Raw genomic sequence first — 20368 nt, forward strand, 5'->3', positions numbered from 1 at the left:
CACTGTGTGTTGGTGGTGCAGGGAGTGAACATTTAAGTTAGTAGATCGGTTGCTGATCAAGCGGGATGCTTTGTCCTGGATGGTGTTGAGCTTCTTGAGTGTTGGTGGAACCGCACTCATCCAGGTAAGTGAAGAGTATTCCATCACATTCCTTGTAGATAGTGGGCAGGCTTTGGGGAGTCAGGAGGTGAGTTACTTGCCTTAGAATTCCCAGCGTCTGATGTGGCCAGTTCAGTTTCTGGTCAATGGCAATTCCCTGGATGTTGATAGTGGGAGGATTCAATGATAATGCTATTGAATGTCAAGGGGCGATGGTTAGATTCTCTCTTGTTGGAGATGGTCATTGTTTGGAACTTGTGTGTGTGCGAATGTTACTTGACACTTTTCAGCTCAAGCCATGGATATGGGCTGCTTCAGCATCTGAGGAGTTGCGAATCATGCTGAGCATTGTGTAATCATCAGCGAACATCCCCACTTCTGACCTTGTGATGGATGGAAGGTCATTGATGAAGCAACTGAAGATAGTTAGGCCTAGGACATAACCTTGAGGAACTCCTGCAGTGATGTTCTGGAACTGAGATGATTTATCTCCAACAGCTATAACCATCTTCCTTTGTGCCAGATATGACTCCAACCAATGGAGAGTTTCTCCCCGATTCTCATTGGCTTCAATTTTTCCAGGGCTCTTGATGCCAAACTTGATTAAGTGCTGCATTGATGTTAAGGACAAGCACTCTTACCTGCCCCTATAGTATTGGATCATTAGATTTTTCTTTGAATTGTTCCCCAAGTGCTATTTCAGTTACCCTGACTTTGAGAGAAATAGTACTTGCTTCATTATGTCAGAAGTGGACTTTACCATGACCTGGATTGAATAGTTTCTAATTATTAGAATCAGGCGTTAACTGGATCTGAAGTTGAGAGCAATATTTTGTCTACCACTAAAGTTGACTTAATAACTTGCAAGCAAAATTGCAATTTACATAGTCTTATAATGAATATACAATACAAATATAGGCCATTCGTCCCAACCAGTCCATGTCAGTATTCATGCTCCATTTGAGCCTCATTCCATCCTCTCTTATCTATCATTATCATCATAACTCTTTATTCCCTTCTTCCTCGTGTATTTAGGGGAAGTTAGATAAACATCTCTACCCTTTGCCTCAATACTCCTTATGGTAGGAATTTTCACATTCTCACCACTCTGAGTAAAGAAGTTTCTTTGGAATTTAGCATTTGATTTCTTGATGACGATCTTATATTGATGGCCTCTAGTTTAGCTCTTCCCCACAAATGGAATAATTTCATCTTCTTTCTGTCAACATTATCACAACTTTATCACAGCTTTCCTAATTTTAAAGACCTTCATGAGGTCAGCCTTTAGCCGTCTCTTTGTGTCAAAAGAGAAGGTACCCACGCTGTTCATCCTTTTTGCAGTTCTGTTATCATCCTTATATAGCTATTTTCAACTCTGCGCAGCGTCCCTATATCCCTTGTTATAATTTGCTGACCAAAACCATGCACAGTACTCCAAGTGTGGTCTAACCAAAGTTTGTCACAAGTTTAATGTAACGATTCTACTGTTTGGTTTTATTCCTCTAGCAATAAACCCTAGTACTTGTTTTTCTTTTGCTAAGGCCTTATTAATCTGCACTGCAACTTTGAGTGACTGATGTATTTATACTTGTAGAACCCTTTGCTCCTCTACCATATTTAGATTCTTAGTTTCCAAGTAATGTGTGATCTCTTTATTTTTCTTGTCAAAATTTAATACCTCACACTTGTCATAAGGCTGTAAGACATAGGAACAGAAGTAGGCCATTCAGCCCATTGAGTCTGCTCTGCCATGCAGTGAGATCATGGCTGATCTGATAATCCTCAGCTCCAGTTTCCTGTCTTTCCCCATAATCCCTGATTTCCTTATAGTTTAAAAATCTGTCTATCTCAGTCTTGAATGTATTTAATGACCCAACCTCTACGGCCCTCTCTGGTAAAGGGTTCCACAGATTGACTCCAGATAAGAAATTCCTCCTCATATCTCTCTGAGATTGTGTCCTTTGGTCCTAGACTCTCCCACAAGGGGAAACAACCCTCTCAGCATCTACCCTGTCAAGCCCCTTAAGAAGCTTATGTTTCAATAAGGTCACCTATCATTCTCCTAAACTCCAAAGAGTACAGGCTCAACCTACTCAACCTTTCCTCATAAAATCCCTCCATACCCGGAATCAATCTAGTGAATCTTCTCTGGACTGCCTCCAATGCCAGTACATCTGCCCTACGGTAAGGGGACCAAAATTGTTCAGTATTCTAGTTGTGGTCTAACTAGTGCCTTGTATAGTTTTGGCAAGACTTCCCTATTTTTATATCCCATTCCCTTTGAAATAAAGGCCAACATTCCATTTGCCTTACCTATTATCAGTTGAACTTGTATGTTAATTTTTTGGGATTCAAGCACAATAACTCCCAAGTTCCCCTCTGCTGCAGCCTTCTGCAGTCTTTCTCCATTTAAGTAATATTCAGCATCTCTATTCTTCCTGCCAAAGTGCAAACCTCACATTTTCCCACATTATATTCCATCTGCCACATTTTTGCCCACTCACTTAACCTGTCTGTATCCCTCTGTAGACTTCTTGTGTCATCCTCACCATTTGCCTTCCCACCTATTTTTGTGTCATCTACAAACTTCGAGATAGTACATCTAAGTCATTTATATATATTGTAAATAATTGAGGCCCCAGCACTGATCCCTGTGGAACTCCACTAGTTACAAGTTTGCATCCCAAAAATGCCCCCTTTATCCCAACTCTGTCTTCTATTAGTTAGCTAATCCTCTATCCATGCTAATATACTACCCCCAACACCATGGGCTCTTACCTTATTAAGTAGCCTTACAGGGGGGTGATTCCCTAAGTCGAGAGTGTGCTCTTTTGCACGATGCGTGAACGAGCGCACTCATCTCCCTGAGGCTAAGTGCTGCCTCAGGGAGATCGGCGCCAAATTCAAAAATGTAAAATATAGAAAAATGATATTTCCTGACATGTCCCCTCATGTGACACTGTCACATAAGTTGGGACATGTCCAACATGGTGGATGAGGTTTCATGCTTTTTCTGAAGCCTGCCAGGGCTCCTGGCCTGCCTGCCAACCTTAAGGTTGGACGAGCAGGTCCTTTAACTAGTTCAATTAGTTTTTAAATGGCCTCAGTTGGCCGTTGACAGGTTGGCAGGCACACAGCTGATTTGGCTGCACCCTCGCTGACCTGAAAATTGAAATGACGCAGAGTGACGTCAGGAGTTCCGCCTGACGTCATCCCGCGTCATTTTACGTGTCGGCGAGCGGGCCCTGCCCCCACCCCACTCGCCTAATATCCTGTCATACAAATCCTTGCTCATATCTACCTCTGCCAATTTGATTTTCCCAATCTACATGAAGATTAAAGTCACCAAGATTAATGTACTGCCTTTTTTACATGCCCTCATTATCTCCTGATTTATGTCTTTGTTGAAATTTGTTTGCCAGTTATCAGTAAGCAAGTTTGCTAATGTTGTTTTGTAATTTGTTGCAGTTCTCCTCAGTGGTGACAACCCCCCCCCCCCCCAACCCTACACCATCCAATTTGGTGTCATTCACAAAGTTAGAAATTATGAACAGCAGTGGTCCCGGCACTGATCCCTGTGGGACCCCATTTCCTACCTTCTGCCAATCTGAGTATTACGCTTTATTCTTCCGCTCTACTTTGTCTTGTAGCCCACTAGATATCCATTGTGCTATTTGTCCCATGACTCTGCATGCTCTAACTTTGCTCATTAGTCTATTATTATTATTTATTTAATCCTTAATTTATGGAATTAGCATTTTCAACAAGTCTGCAAATATTTGCCTCAGAAATCCACAATGTGGCAATTTCCAACCAGAGAAAGTAATCAGCATTGGAGAGAGTGATTGTTAGATATAGAATGGGGAAGGCTAAAATTATGTAGTGCCATTCATGACCTCAGTACACCCCTTATGTACAAAGAACTACTTTTGAAGCCCAGTCACTGCTGTAATGTAGGAAATGTGACGGCCAACTTGTGTACATGAAGCTCCCACAAACAGCAAAGTGAAAATGATCAGATCATCTGTTTAAGTGATGTTGGCTGAGGGATAACTATTGGCCAAGGCACTGGGGAGAACTTCCTTGCTCTTTAAATAGTGCCCACCTGAAAGGGCAGCTGGGACCTTGATTTAACGTCTCATCTGAAGGGCAGCTCCTCAGACAGTGCAGCATTCCCTCCGTCCTGCACTGGAATGTCAGCCTAGGTTTTGTGCTTAAGGCTCTGGAGTTAGACTTGAACCTACAACCTTATGACATTTGGTAATCCAGTGCACTGTAGCTAAGGGAATTGACGATGCTTTTCTTAAAAAAAAAATTCTCATTGGGAATCAGTTGTTTCTGCTGGTGAGTATTTCAGAAGTGAGTGCTTTTTACAACTGTCTTGGGTGGGTAGGAGGATAGCAACTTAATGATTCAGACTATGAAAAGACCAAGATGCCAACACCCTTACCCTGCCCCAGTAAACTACACCATCATAGAAGACCACCATTCAGCAGACCCTAGGGCCCCACTACCAGCATATAACAGCAACCCCAATATCTTTCTCATAAAGTAATTGGTATAGCTGCCTTTAACCCATTCAGTAACCTGAGTCTGTGTTTGTTATATCCAATTGGTTCTACGTGCTGCTCCAACCCCCTCCCATGGTTGTAGTGACAGCAGAAGAGGAAATTAAATGGGAAGGTAAGAAAGAGAATTTGGGAAACAAAATGTAAGGACACAGAAGATGAAATGAAGATGCAGGAAGATCATTAGAAGTTAAGGTTAAGTGAGTCAGAGAGATGGAAGTGACAGATGAACACACTTCCTGGGGAGTACCCCATCTCAATTTGAGCCTTTATGCTGCCTGTTACTTGACTTAATCCTGAAATGTGTTAGTAGAGGGAGCTTTGGAGTCTGTTTACGGAACATTCAGAAAATTGAGACACTGGGTGTGGCTGGGTCAGCGAGGTTAAATAGGAATGAGATGTCAAGGGAGGAACCATTCATAGTTCACGAGCAACACTTTAGTTCTGTTTTATTAGCTGGTTTGCTAATATCTTTTAATACATTATTTTAGCTGTGGGTATTGGGGTTTGCACAGGGGGCTGCCCGAAATGGGTGGGGTGGGGGGTGGGGGGGGAAGGAAATGGAGTCATTTGGTGGTAATGGCCTTAACCCTTCCTATTTGTGACAGAAGCTGATTTTTGATTGGTTTGGATTGGTCAATGGGATATTTGAGTCAAACTACATGGTATACTTAACAGTGGTTGTTCATCAAGTCACAATTTGTTTTGCTCTATGCATGTGCTTCACTTTTGTGAAACATAAAACAAAGGATGTCTGTTGTAATTGAAAATTGTGAACACATAAGTAGACATTTTTTTAATTGACTCGGTAGTGGGCCTGTTTTTACTGTTTTTGTTATCGCTGAATGATTTTTGTCGCCATGCCTGGACAAGTTTGCACCTTCTCCAGATAAAGATAGAGGCTAATTATATAAGTATCAAACTTTTTTGTTGTTGTTTGGTGACTTTCAGCCAAGATTTTTTTAAAAGAAATTCCATCGTAACTAATTATATTCCTTGTTCATACAGGGGAATGAATTCTATCAAGGGATGCACTGCACACTCCAATGAGAACATACTCTAGGTGAGATCCTAGCAGCATGGATCAGGATGACTTTCCACCCCCTCCTCCTGAAGGTAAAAACTATGCAGTTCTTTAAGCTGCACCCTGTGTAGAAATTAATAAAACATTATGAAATCTGCAGTGGTGACTGCAATACCTCTGGAAACCAATGACGCAACAGATGAAACTGGGCCCGCCTAAATGGAGATGGTGAATTTTCACATGTTTCAGGAATGCATGAGTCTTGGACAATTTTAGCATTTTTTTTTAAGTACAATAGATTTTTTTTCCTCTATTGTGATGTGTTTATGATATTACTTTCATTCCTTTATTACAAGATAAGTAAGTATGGAGAAGGCAATTGGACCTATCTAAGTTCATCTGTCCTGCGGGATCCTAGTGTTTTCCCCACCCTTGCACATTGTGCCATCAAATTGCTTCTTAAATGATGCAGTTATTGCTTCATTTACTCTGTCTGGAAGTTTAGTCCATATATCCTGGTACTAGAATTGAAATTGAATGTAACTGTGCTTTCCCGATATTCATTGTACAAAATATTTTCTCATGGAACATCCTGCCACCAATGAGCATTTCGATCATTAGATGGAACAAAGTAGCTAAAATTTTCCCTGCAACTTCACACATGAGCACATTTCTTGATCCTTTCTGTGTTACGATGTATCTACCCATAGATAACAGGCTATAACATCTAAGCTCCAGGGTGTTGTATTTGGGTGGGGTTGGGGGGGTTGGGGTTGGGTATACCTGGAAGTATACCCCACCCTGGAAGTTCACAGGTGTAAGGATTGCTGGCAATTGCCTAGAAATGCAAACTTCCCCTGGGTAATTGCCCTGCACTGCGAACCATCTGAAAATGCAATTTAAACCGCAAACTTTGAATGGTCCTGACTGGGTTGCATCAATATTTAGCAAGAAAAGTTAGAAGGATTAAAGTCTCTAACTTCTGGGTAATTATTACACGGACCTAGATTGACACCCCAGGGGACTCAACCACTGCCCCGAGCTGCACCACCTCACTAACCCTCCCCCACCACCCATAATCCAGAACTGACACCCCCTCCACCAAAGGCCCAGACCCACACAACCCACCTCCACCGCACCCCACCCTTTCCTGAGGCACAACCCCCAATCACCACCCCCCCGCAATCCTACCCACTTACCTTATACACTTACCTTCTCTCTGGCCTGTTAAGGACATTTGAGGTTGGCTAGACCTTTAAACTAACTTGGTTCATGGCAGCTAGTGCCAATAGAGCTGCCTTCGACACTAGGCCTTGGGAATGGGCTGGCCTGCCCTGATCTCATCCAGCCTGAGTTGGAAAGCTGGATGAGGTAGGATCCAAAAAAAATTGAGATTTTAAAAACTAGGGACAGAGTCTGATTCTGGTTGCCGCTCTGGGAAAGTTCAGGCCCAAATTTAGTGGCTCTTGCATGTCACCATAACTGCTTGTTATACAGTGGGTTGCCTTTTTAATTCACGAGGCAATCCATAATGCATATTTTCATGGAGTATTTTTAATGCATGTAATGACCATATTGTTAGCCACTCAGTGTGTAATCTTGTGAGGATGTCTTTCCTTCTCCCATAGTTGAAAAATTTTGTGCATTAAATCATGTGCATCCAACAACTGTCTTGCCCACGAATAATCAGCTAAAATACTTGCTTTTGCCATGGCGTGGCAAAGCTGGTTTAAAAAGTTGCATTCTTTGTAAAGTTACTGTGTGCAAGGTTATCTTAACAATTGTATGAGCATTTCTGTTCTATACTATTTCCTTATTTACTTTGAGCCACTTTATAACTACTTTATCCATCCGGTGAAATATACTGTGGGCATGTTATGTTTGACCAAGTGAGCAGATCTGACAATGCAAGTTATGCATTATTTAGTTGGGTTAGTTGGATGTGCTACAGAACCAATTGTTCTTCTAGGCAAGCTCTTTTAGTTAAACTGCATAGCGACATCTTTCTGACAATGTGGAAAATTGCCTGGGTGTACCCTGTCCGTGAAAAGCATGACAAATCCAACCTAGGCAATTAGCGCCCCATCAGCCTGATCTCAATTATCAGCAAAGTGATGGAAGGATTCATCGACAGTGTTGTCAGATGTATCAAGTGGCACTTACTCACCAATAACCTGCTTACTGATGCTCAGTTTGGATTCTGCCAAGGCCACTCAGTTCCAGATTTCATTACAGCCTTGATGCAAACATGGACAAAGAGCTGTATTCCAGAGGTGAGGTGAGAGTGCTCTTGACTTCAATTCAGCATTTGACTGAGTGTGGCCTCAAGCAGCCCTAGTAAAATTGAAGTCAGTGGGAATCAGGAGGTAAACCCTCAACTAGCTGGAGTCATACCTAACCCAACGGAAGATGGTTGTGGTTATCGGAGGCCTTCATCCTAGCCCCTGCAATCACAGCAGGAGTTCCTCAGGGCAGTGTTCTAGGCTCAAATATCTTCAGTTATTTCATCAGCGACTTTCCTTCCATCTTAGGGTCAGAAGTGGAGATTGCACAGTGTTCACTACCATTTGCAATTTCTCAAATAAGGAAAGAATCCGTGCCTGCACGTAACCGCACCTGGAAAACATTCAGGCTTGGGCTAATAAATGGCAAGTAACATTTGCCCTAAACCAGTGCCAGGCAATGATCATCTCCAGCAAAAGAGTCTAACCACCTCCACATGACATCAATGTTGTTACCATCTTTGATTACTCTAGCACCAACATCTTGGGAGTTACCATTGACCGGAAGCTTAATTTGACCAACCGCAAAAATGTGGCTACTATAATTGACCAGAAGCTGGGTGTTCTGTGGTACATGGCTCATTGCCTGAATCCCCAAATCCATTCCACTATCTGCAAGACAAAAGTCAGGAGTGTGATGAGGTACTCCCTGCTTGTCTGGATGTGCAGCTCCAACAACACTCAAAACATTGCCCCGGACAGCAAATTTGCTCCAAGTGGGAGGCAGACGGGGGTGGGATGGGGCATACTGATGAAGGGGGTCGAGGGCATGAGAAGGCGAGGTGCTGGGGTGAGGAGGGAGGGATGGGGAGACGAGGGGGGCATGGGGACGGGGGTGAGGAGGGGGGATGGGGATGAGGAGGGGGGACAGGGAGGAGGGGTGCACGGAGTGAGGAGGGAGGAGGGGGATGGGAGTGGGGGGGAGGAGGAGGAGGAGGAGGAGGGATGGGAGAGGGGAGGAGGAGGAGGGATGGAAGAGGGGAGGTGGAGGAGGGATGGGAGTGAGGAGGAGGAGGAGGGATGGGGATGGGAATGGGTGGGAGGAGGAGGAGGAGGGATGGGAGTGGGGGGAGGAGGAGGAGGGATGGGAGTGGGTGGGAGGAGGAGGAGGAGGGATGGGAGTGGGGGGGAGGAGGAGGAGGAGGGATGGGAGTGGGGGGGAGGAGGAGGAGGAGGGATGGGAGTGGGGGGGAGGAGGAGGAGGAGGGATGGGAGTGGGGGGGGAGGAGGAAGAGGAGGGATGGGAGTGGGGGGGAGGAGGAGGAGGAGGAGGGATGGGAGTGGGGGGAGGAGGAGGAGGAGGAGGGATGGGAGTGGGGGGGAGGAGGAGGAGGAGGGATGGGAGTGGGGGGGAGGAGGAGGAGGAGGGATGGGAGTGGGGGGGAGGAGGAGGTGGAGGGATGGGAGTGGGGGGGAGGAGGAGGTGGAGGGATGGGAGTGGGGGAGAGGTGGAGGGATGGGAGTGGGGGAGAGGTGGAGGGATGGGAGTGGGGGGGAGGAGGGATGGGAGTTGGGGAGGAGGTGGAGGAGGGATGGGAGTTGGGGAGGAGGTGGAGGAGGGATGGGAGTGGGGGGGAGGAGGAGGGATGGGAGTGGGGGGGAGGAGGAGGGATGGGAGTGGGGGGGAGGAGGAGGGATGGGAGTGGGGGGAGGAGGAGGAGGAGGGATGGGAGTGGGGGGGAGGAGGAGGAGGATGGAGGGGAGTGGGGAGGAGGAGGAGGGAGGGAGGGGAGTGGGGAGGAGGGAGGGGAGTGGGGAGGAGGAGGAGGAGGAGGGAGGGGAGTGGGGAGGAGGAGGAGGGAGGGGAGTGGGGAGGAGGAGGAGGGAGGGGAGGGGAGTGGGGAGGAGGAGGAGGAGGGAGGGGAGTGGGGAGGAGGAGGAGGAGGGAGGGGAGTGGGGAGGAGGAGGAGGAGGGAGGGGAGTGGGGAGGAGGAGGAGGAGGGAGGGGAGTGGGGAGGAGGAGGAGGAGGGAGGGGAGTGGGGAGGAGGAGGAGGGAGGGGAGTGGGGAGGAGGAGGAGGGAGGGGAGTGGGGAGGAGGAGGAGGAGGGAGGGGAGGGGAGTGGGGAGGAGGAGGAGGAGGGAGGGGAGGGGAGTGGGGAGGAGGAGGAGGAGGGAGGGGAGGGGAGTGGGGAGGAGGAGGAGGAGGGAGGGGAGGGGAGTGGGGAGGAGGAGGAGGGAGGGGAGGGGAGTGGGGAGGAGGAGGAGGAGGGAGGGGAGTGGGGAGGAGGAGGAGGAGGGAGGGGAGTGGGGAGGAGGAGGAGGAGGGAGGGGAAGTGGGGAGGAGGAGGAGGAGGGAGGGGAGTGGGGAGGAGGAGGGAGGGGAGTGGGGAGGAGGAGGAGGAGGGAGGGGAGGGGAGTGGGGAGGAGGAGGAGGAGGGAGGGGAGTGGGGAGGAGGAGGAGGAGGGAGGGGAGTGGGGAGGAGGAGGGAGGGGAGTGGGGAGGAGGAGGAGGAGGGAGGGGAGTGGGGAGGAGGAGGAGGAGGAGGGAGGGGAGTGGGGAGGAGGAGGAGGAGGGAGGGGAGTGGGGAGGAGGAGGAGGAGGGAGGGGAGTGGGGAGGAGGAGGAGGAGGAGGGAGGGGAGTGGGGAGGAGGAGGAGGAGGGAGGGGAGTGGGGAGGAGGAGGAGGAGGGAGGGGAGTGGGGAGGAGGAGGAGGAGGAGGGAGGGGAGTGGGGAGGAGGAGGAGGAGGAGGGAGGGGAGTGGGGAGGAGGAGGAGGAGGAGGGATGGGAGTGGGAGGAGGAGGAGTGGGTGGGGACGGGAGGGGGAACGGGGGTGAAGGGGGTGAAGGTTGTGGGGACGGGGGGGCGAATGGGTGTGAAGGGGGTGGGGACGGGAGGGGGAACAGGTGTGAAGGGGTCACGGGGTGAGGAGGGAGGAGTGGGGAGGAGGAGGGGTTGAAGAGGTAGGAGTGGAGTGAATAGGAAGTTATGGGGGTGGGGTGTGCTGAGGGAGGGCGAGAGGGTGTGTGGAGGGAGGGGGGATGGGGCGAGTTGGGAGGGAATGGGGATAGGGCACGGAGATGGGGTCAGGTGGAGGGTGGAATGGTGCAACGAGGAAGGTGAGGATGGGTTATGGGGCAAGGAGGGCGTATGGGGCGAGGAGGGTGGACATGGGGCATGTTGGGATAGTGGATGAGCGACAAGGATTGTGTGCATATGTGTGGTGACATCACTGCACAAGAACATACTGATGTCGTTGACAAATGCGCAGAGGGATACTGGCAGTCTGGGAGCAGCCGAGAGACATCATTAGATTTACGCACATGCGCAGACAGCTCTTGACAGCAATCTTGTGTTGGCAAGAGAGGGTTGTTTTGTTTCTACATCTACCTTATCAAACTTTTTGATTATCTTGAGATCTCTACCATCCCTTACCCTCTTTTCAAGAGAAAAGAATCCCAGTGTCTCCTGATGTTTGTGACCCCTTAGTCCTGGTATCATTCTTGTGAATCTTTTACACATTTTTATCCAGGTTTAAAATACCTTCTCTGCTTTTCAGTTCTATCTCTTTACAAATTAACCATAGTGTTTGGTTTACTTTTTATGACCTCATTAACATGTGCAACCTGTTTTCATGTCTTGTGTAACTGTTCCCCTCTTTGCTCTCTTACTCCATCCAAAATTATCAAAACAGAATCGACACCATCTGAGCTTGGACATATATCATCATCCCTTCATTGTTGCTGAGACAAAATCATAAACCCTTGTCACTTCGCTGTTGGAGTATACTCGCTATAAAAAAACTGCAGCAGCTCAAGAAGGTGGCTCAAAGGCAACTTGGGAATGGGCAATAAATTCCAGTCTTGCCAGCCACACCCATACCTCAAGAATATATTTTAAAAATGCAGAAAACATTGCATGAGCGTACAAAACCAGCTATTCTGATAATAAATAAACATGTTGACTCTGGGGCAGAGATCTTCCTGTTGAGAGTTGTTGAAACACATTTAGAAGGTGTGGCTGACATTTTTTTGTCGGGCAAACCTAGACATGAATTGACCAATACATAATGTGAGGCTATCTTACTTGTTTGTATATTCATATTTCTCTCGTTTTGTGGATGCTGTTTAGCTTGTATTCATTGTATATGTGTCAGTGATATTGAAATAAATAATGGAATTCAGTAGCAAGCTTACATTAAGATTTCAAGCAAAACTTTTGCAAGGTCTCTTTTTGACTGATAAACGTATGTGAAGATTAATTCAATCATTTCAACTGTTTACTGTAAAACCATGTTGTAATTTGTAAATGAACCGAGATCCAGTGAGAAAAGTTTGCTTTCATAGAGAAACTTTTAACTCCTTTTGAACTGAAAATAATTGGAAGTGTTTTGGAATAATTGGGTACAGAGAGCGATGATTTTTTTTATTGTTAAGTGCATTAGAAATAGTGCAGGTTCCCATTTTCCCTTTCCAAACTAACCAATCAATAGAAAATGCCACTGTAACACACCAAAGGATTTAGGCTGACGACTGAGAGTCATGTTTATTAAAGAATATCATTAACATTGAAGCAAACAGCACATCTTAATGCCTCATTTAACTCGGTGCCTTTTAAAACAGTAGAAGTCAAGAAATCTTAGTGGTTTTTTGCAGTACACCAAATGAGTCCTTGATGAGCTTTTGCTAAAGAATTGATACTGATGAAGGATCTTCTGAAAGCTTTCTCCTGCCTAGCATAGCAAATAGAAGGGAATTGCCAAATACCGGGGGCTGGATTTTATGGGTGTATTGCCCACTTGTCTTTTCCCCCCCCAACCCCTGGCGCGTGTGTAAAATATGGCGTGATGATGTCGGGTCGGCAATACTATGCCATCATGCCAGTTTCCGATATTATGGAAGGCAAGCAGGCACAAATCAGAAGCCCACCGCGCTATTTTAAAATGACAAATTAAAAAGCTATTGAGTTTGTCAATGAGCCAATTGTATGAAATTTTTTGTTGCCCGCTGCATTTTCCAGGTGTCAGGTTTTTTGAGTGCTTTATGGCAGGTATGATGAGGCAACATAGAGGTGGAAATGAAGGCTTGCCACTGGGACAATGGCTGTATGTAGCAACAGAGTGTGCTGACAAAGGTGGCAGCATCTGTATGTTTTTTGACTTCATTTATTAACTCTTTTGAGCCTGCCATCTGAAATAAAGAGCAGTTGAGAGGGCAGGGGGCCTTTCTATTGGTGGCCATGACTAGTCACGTTCCCTGCCTAGTATTTTGGCCTAGAAGTCCGATGGGATGAAGAGCCTGCCCATCACTCTGCTAATTGGCTACCTTTCTACCTGACAGCTGCTAATTGGCTGTGCGGCGCTTGATTCATCAATTGAGACAGTGCTCACTTTCCGTTCTACTTCCCTCACCCTGCTGAAAATCATAAAATCCAGCTCCAGGTAACTGTCTCAGTTATATGAAATTATTGTTTTTGATCCAGGCTTCTATAAAAGAGAGTTATTATTCAAATCAAAGTTGACCAAAGACCAGAGACTGAAATACCGAAAGTGATTGTTAGCCCTGTGATTAGTCTTAGCCATTTTGATTAACTTTGTGCCTCTTAGCACTTGTTAAGTATACATAGAAGCAGAGAGCAGACATGGTTCATTGACGTGGCATATACATACTGGAAGAAGGTCTTGTGGCGCGGTGGGTAGCATCCCTCCTCTGAGTCAGAAGCTCCAGGTTCAAGTCCCATTCCAGGACTTGATGCCCAAGGAATGGACTTTCATAATGCAGCCAAATGGGTTGAGAATCAACTTGTAAGTCTTACCAACATACACTAGTGATAGGTGGTAAGAGCAGGAGAGATTCCTGGTCATGCATGATGGAAAGAAATTGGAGCTATTGCCATCACCATTCATAGCTCCAGGCTGCAACATGCATGTAAAAATGCATGTTGCCACAGCAACCCTGACTCCTTGGAGGGCCGGTTGGCTCAGTTGGCTGGATGGCAGGTATAGATCAGACAGTGCCAACAGCATGGAGTTCAATCCCCATTCCGGCTGCAATGGATTTGGGGCCTGTCTCCTTGCTCTACCTGTGGTGGAGATTGCACGCTATAGGTGGTACCTGCTTTTGGGCAATGAACCCAAGAATGAACATACTAGCCAGCAATGCGGATTTGCTTAATTGCACTTTACATTCCGTGTTACAGAAATAAGAGCATTTCCTCTGAACTAACTGGAATCCATTTTTGATAAACTATTAGGTATTTGACAAATTTAAAAATTCATTTAAAAGCATTACCTTGAATCTTCTGCTTCTTTGCTCTTTGGGCACATTGGGAATGCAAATGAGAGGATTATGCATCCCCAGTGGGTGATTTTCTGATCATCAAGGGTCAAGCAGCATGAATTAAAGTTGCATTTGCTCAATATCAAGTGGAAAACCCAGGCCTGTGTATGGAACTTTTGAAGATCTGCAATGTGAGAGGCTGCCGATTGTGCCACAAGAATTTTGCAATGAGAAATATCAGTTTAAAAATAAGATGTCTTCCATTTAAGACAGAGATGAGAAGAAATTTTTCTCTCAGAGGATCGTGAGTCTTTGGAACTCTCTTCCCCAGAGAACGGTGAAGGCAGGGTCATGAATATTTAAGACAGGGGTAGATAGATTCTTGATGAACATGAGACTCTTAAGGTTATCGGGGGTAGGTGGAAAGTGGAGTTGAGGCCACAATCAGATCAGCCATGATCATGTTGAATGGCGGAGCAGGCTCAAGTGTCCATACAGCCTACCCCTGTGCTTAATTTATACCTTCGTATGCACATTAATGTGGGAAAAATCTGTCTACATGATCGGGCATGGTTTCAGCTTTCATGCTTTTGAATTCAAAGGGCTTATTTTACCCAGAATGAGACAACTGCCACAAGTGTGCAACATAGAATATATTTTAGAAATAGATTGGTATTTTAATATTCTTCAGTGGATTACAATATCGATTCCTATAATATGTGGGTTTGAGTTAACAATTTCATATTTTCTTAAAATGGTATACTTCCAAAAATTAAAGGTAAGATGCCTGGAAACTGGATTGTATTTGTAAATATAAAGTTTATATGTTAACATATATAATATATATATACATTACATAAAATCTCTGCTTATGATTTATCGTTTGATTCCTATCAAACTTCAACTGACATTATCCTGATGCTTCAAACAGTTTACATTTACAATATCTATAGATAAATGTGCTGCAAGCAGTGAAGTATTGCAAATTGCATCATCTTTATTTAATTTTCAAATGTTTACAGAATGGATACTAGAGTGTAATAGTGGAATAATAATACAAGTTTAACACAGGCGAAGCTAAGTAAAATGATCGCTGCTGAACACTGGGGAGCATTGCAGAGGTGAATGGATTAGTCTACATTGGTTTCCTAGGTTTCACCCCATCTCCATTGATGGTGATAAATCACATTTGGGATACCATGATAAAAGGCACCTATGTCCTTGATACCTTGTTTTACATGTAAGCATATGCAGCAAATGCAAAGCCAAATAAGAACATGCCTATCACTTAAGGGGGATAAAATATCATCAAGATCCCCCCTCCGTAGTTCTTGGGATACCAAGACCAATTTTAGGATTCTTTCCTGGCAGAGTTCTTTTCATTCTTTGAAGCCTACATTTGAACTTTGCTACGTTTTTGTCTTATGTTTTTAATATTTATTTTGTTCCTTTATTTTTAGAGGAAATTAAATAATATGCAGGCTGTATCTGTGGTTTTTCTCCCACCACTTGGCAACATGTATTAACACATGTTTTCAGCAATACAGCATCTCCTAATGTGTGTTCAAAGGCTTCTGAGAGGTCAAACCTGATGCAAACAATATTGTTGCTATTCAAGTGCTCTTCAATTACTTTTTTGCATGTCCAGGAAGAAGTGTGCTGCTGTAAGGAAGTCCTAGCTTCCATATGACCCAAGCGTTACCTTGAGTCTGAAGCAATCTGATGTAGCAGAGAGAACAATGAACCCACTTCATCATTAAGGTGCACAGCTTGAAGTTTTTCCATACACAGGGACTGAAATAAAACTCTTGGCAGACCAGATATTTCAGGCTATAACTATGGATCAAGTAGCAAGAGTAAAGAAAATAGATTAATTCGATTAATTAATTTCTGGTTTCTGTTTGAAATGGTAAGCTTCTTGCAATTCAGCAAGTAGATATAAGCAGTTAATTGTGTTCTGGCCCATGCTGATTACATCTGACATCTAGTAAACTGTGTATCCCCTTACTTTGGGCCGTTCACCCTAAACCAAGGTGACTCTTACACCTTCAACAAGCCATGTGCATCTGAGTTCACCACCACCTTCTCAAAGGCAACTAGGGATGGGCAATAAATGCTGGCCTAGCCAGCGAAGCCCACATCCTGTGAATGAATAAAAGAAAGAGTTGGAGAACATCTATTTTGCATACTTAGACTGGCTGCTCCATTACTTACTATGTCCCAGTCAAAATGGTAGGCATTTGACTTTCTTCTTCTTAGGCTGTCCCTCGAAGTCAAAGATGACTTACTTGAACACTAAAAATGGGTTCTCAGGTGACTAAAAAGTCCAATGCGCGACCTACAGTTTCTGTCACAGGTGGGGCAGATGGTGGTAGGGGGAGCGGGTGAGTGGGGTGCCCGGTTTGCCATGCGCTCCTTTCATTTTCGATGCTTGGCTTCAGCTAGCCCTTGGCGATGAGACTTGAAGTGTTCAACTCCTTCCCAGATGCTTTCCCTCCACTTTGAGGGGTCTTGGGCCAGAGATTCCCAGATGTTGGTGGGGATGATGCACTTTTTCAAGGGGGCTTTGAGGGTGCCCTTGAAGTGTTTCCTCTGCCCTCCTGGGGCTCGCTTGCTGTGTCGAAGCTCCGAGAAGAGCGCTTATTTCGAAAGTCTTGTATCAGGCATGCGGACAATGTGGCCCGCCCAGCGGAGCTGATCAAGTGTGGTCAATGCTTCGATGCTGGGGCTGTTGGCCTGAGTGAGAACTCTGACGTTGGGGTGTCTATCCTGCCAGTGGATTTGCAGGATCTTGTGAAGGCAGTGCTGGTGGTACTCCTGCAGAGTTTTGAGGTGGCTGCTCTACGTCTCTGAGACATATAGGAGGGCAGGTATCATTTCTGCTCTGTAGACATGAGCTTGGTGCCGGGATTGAGGTCCTGATCTTCAAACACTCTCAGATGGCCCAAGGGCTGCGCTGGCACATTGAAGGCAGTGTTAAACCTTGTCGTTGATGTTTGTCCTTGTTGATATTGGGCTTCTAAGGTATGGAAAGTGGTCCACGTTGTCCAAGGCCTCAACGTGGATTTTGATAACTGGGGGGTAGTGCGGTGTGGAAGGGGCAGGTGGGTAGAGGACCTTTGTCTTACAGATGTTTAGTTTAAGGCCCATGCTCTTGTATGCCTCAGTGAAGGTGTTGACGATGGCTTGGAGCTCGGCCTCCGAGTGTGTGCAGACGCCAGCATCATCTGCATACTGTAGTTCAGTGACAGAGGATGGGATGACCTTCGATCTGACCTGCAGGCAGCGGAGGTTGAACAGGTTCCTGCTTGCTCTGTAGTATAGCTCCTTTCCAGTGGGGAGCTTGTTGAGGGTGAGATGGAGCATTACGGCAAGGAATACTGAGAAGAGCGTTGTTGCGATGACACAGCCTTGCTTGACCCCGGTCCGAATGTGGATTGGGCCTGTGGTGGATCCATTGGTCAGGATCATGGCTTGCGTGTCAATATGGAGCGGGGGAGGATGGTGACAAACCTTTGGGGGCAGCCGAAATGGAGGAGGATGCCCCATAATCCTTTGCATCCGATGATGTTGAAGGCTTTTGTGAGATCAAAGAAGGCCATGTACAAGGGTTGGTTCCCTACATTTCATTTGTAGTTGCCACACGGTGAAGAACATGCCTGTTGTGTGCCTTAGCAGAATCCACATTGTGACTCTGGGAGGAGCTCTTCAGCTGATTTAAGGAGGATTCTTGCGATGACCTTCCCTGTGGCCAACAGCAGAGAGATTCCTCTATAGTTACCGCAGTCGGACTTGTCACCTTTCTTGAAGATGGTCACGATTACAGCGTTTCTGAGATCTCCTGGCATGTTCTCCTCCTTCCATATAAGGGAGATGAGGCCATGTATTCATGCCAATAATGCTTCCCTACCATGCTTTCATGCTTCGTTGGGGGTTCCATCTACTCCTGATGCCTAAACCAAGGTGCTGATTACCTCTGGCACCTGGTGAACTGTGCATCCCCTTGCTCCGGACCATTTACCCTAAACCAAGGTGAATCTTACACCTTCAACAATCTGTATGCATATAAATTGGAGAGCATTGTTAGGAGATACTGACAGTTTAAGCAAGTTATATTTATATTTGTTGGTATTAGGAATGAGTGTTAACTTTAAAATTTAAATTTGATTTGTATTTCCTGTATTTGTGTGTTAAGAAAAGGTCAAGTTGAGTTTAAGTTTCACTTTAAAAGGTGCCTCCATTTCGAATGAGTTTTACGACTCTAAGAGAAGTTAAGCAAATACAAGAGTAAAAAAAAACTCTGCTGTTGCCTAGCAACAGGGGTCCAGAGATGTAGGCCCCACACACGTGCGTGCACACAGACACACACGTCCCCCTAAAGAAACAACAGTTTTGAGTTCAGTTTGAAGACAGCTGCCAAGCAGAAACAACCTAGAAGGGATGCATAACCAGTCCCAAGCTAAAGAAGAAAGTCCCCAAATCCAGGAGAGTGGAAGAGAGAGTCCCAAGCAGACCTTCTGGTCCAAGGAATGATAGGAACCTGGAAAAGGTCCTGTTAAGTGAAATTAAGAGTGAGGAGCAGAGAAAGGTTCCAAGCTTCATGCTTAGAGAGAAACACTGCAGGATGCAGATTTAAAGCGAGAACAGCTTGAAGTCAGAAGGTCCAAAGAGACAGCTGAAAGTCGGTAACTTTTTGCTATGGGTGTGTGAAGCAGTGGTGCAGTGTTGACGGCTGAGTCAGTGAGAGAGTGTGGAAGAAAGCTTGAATGCATGTGGTGACCCAGGGTAGAGCAACATCGGGAGGAGAATTTGAAACCCTGAAGGTGAACCCTTGCAGAAGGCACCTGAAAGAAAGTGTCGCTTTGTGAGAAGATTCCAAGGCGTGTTCTTGGAGAGTGAAGATTGGAAACCCTTATGTGAAAGGCAGAGTGCGGTGAGACTGGTTGGCTCACGGTGCAACAAGCGTCTGATGGGAGTTGATGAGAAATCCATACCATCTGGATGAGGTGGCACCAGTCGCTTGGCTTCAGAGTATGGTGTGCCTGTCCATAGTTTGCCTATTATTATACGTGGACTGTGTACTTACTGTGGACATTAGAGTATGAGATAGGTTTTGTAACTTGTGTTATCCTTACTAATCTGTATATTTCTGTAAAGGTATAGCTGTGGGTAATATAGTTCATTTTTTCTTGTTTAATAAATGTTTTCCTCTTTTGTTAAAAGTTCATCAGCTGACTCCTCTGACTCTATTCAGCAGCTACTCTCCACGTAGCTAAACAAACAAGTAAAAGTTAGGATCTATCAAGCTGGGTTCCACCAGTTATAACATCAGATGGGATCGTAACAGCATCTATTTTACATACTTAGAATGGCTGCTCCATTACTTGCTTACAGCTCCTCACTAATACTCAGCTACCACTTTGCTGTTCCTTTTGGGACGAACTTACTTTCTGTCTAGTACAATTATCCCGTGTATGTAAGCACTGAGCTCAGGAAGTCATTGTGAAGAATGATTGTGTGAAATCTAATTTTACCCTTGCACTGCAGAGGTACAATGGAATCTGCTGAAATACCAAGCTATTAAGATTTCTACATTGTGGACACATTTTCTGAACATTCAAGCTGTGTAAGCTCTGTCTCATGGCCAATTACTGTCTGATAAAGAGCCACATTGTACTTTTCAGAAGAAAGCACCAACTTGTATTGCACAACAAGAAGGATTGATTGGTCAAATGTTTGCATTTATTTGAAAACGCAGGTCCGCCATTAACCATTTTGTAGAACATAGTATGCACCTTTGACAGGATAAACCAGATGCAACCGATCAATTTTACTGGCAAAGTAAATTTTGTTGCATACAAAGTAAGGTCTGTACCAGTCTGATATCTAATTCAAGCGCCTTACTGCAATTTAATATTTGTTTTTTTAAAAAAACCTACAGGGTTATTTAGAATCAATGTAGGTAGGTTTGCTGAGTTGGGCAGCATTTTGTGTGTCTTTGTCTACTCAACCAGTGGGATGGTGGCTGCATTTTCAGCCTTCTCTTTTATGCTTCAGCTGTTTTTAACAGAATTTAGAATAATAGCTTTTGCAGGTAGAGAAATTGTATATTTAGACACAATAGTTGAGAGAAAAAGCAGAGCAGCTGCTAATGCAATTCATTTTCCTTTGTCATGT

The 20368-nt window shown here is 45.4% G+C and overlaps 1 protein-coding gene across 4 annotated transcripts in view; it reads left to right on the forward strand.

Annotated features, from left to right (window-relative positions):
- The window catches only part of arhgef10 (Rho guanine nucleotide exchange factor (GEF) 10), a 397136-nt gene that overhangs the window by 43431 nt on the left and 333337 nt on the right, over positions 1–20368 (forward strand). For all 4 annotated transcript variants that reach the window (XM_041187543.1, XM_041187546.1, XM_041187548.1 and 1 more), the window contains exon 2: positions 5676–5783. In XM_041187543.1, coding sequence (XP_041043477.1) covers positions 5747–5783 — 37 coding nt within the window. In that variant the 5' untranslated portion in view covers positions 5676–5746. The remainder of the gene's footprint in view (positions 1–5675; positions 5784–20368) is intronic.

The sequence above is a fragment of the Carcharodon carcharias genome, chromosome 5 (assembly GCF_017639515.1).
Source record: "Carcharodon carcharias isolate sCarCar2 chromosome 5, sCarCar2.pri, whole genome shotgun sequence".
NCBI classification, from domain to species: Eukaryota; Metazoa; Chordata; class Chondrichthyes; order Lamniformes; family Lamnidae; genus Carcharodon; species Carcharodon carcharias.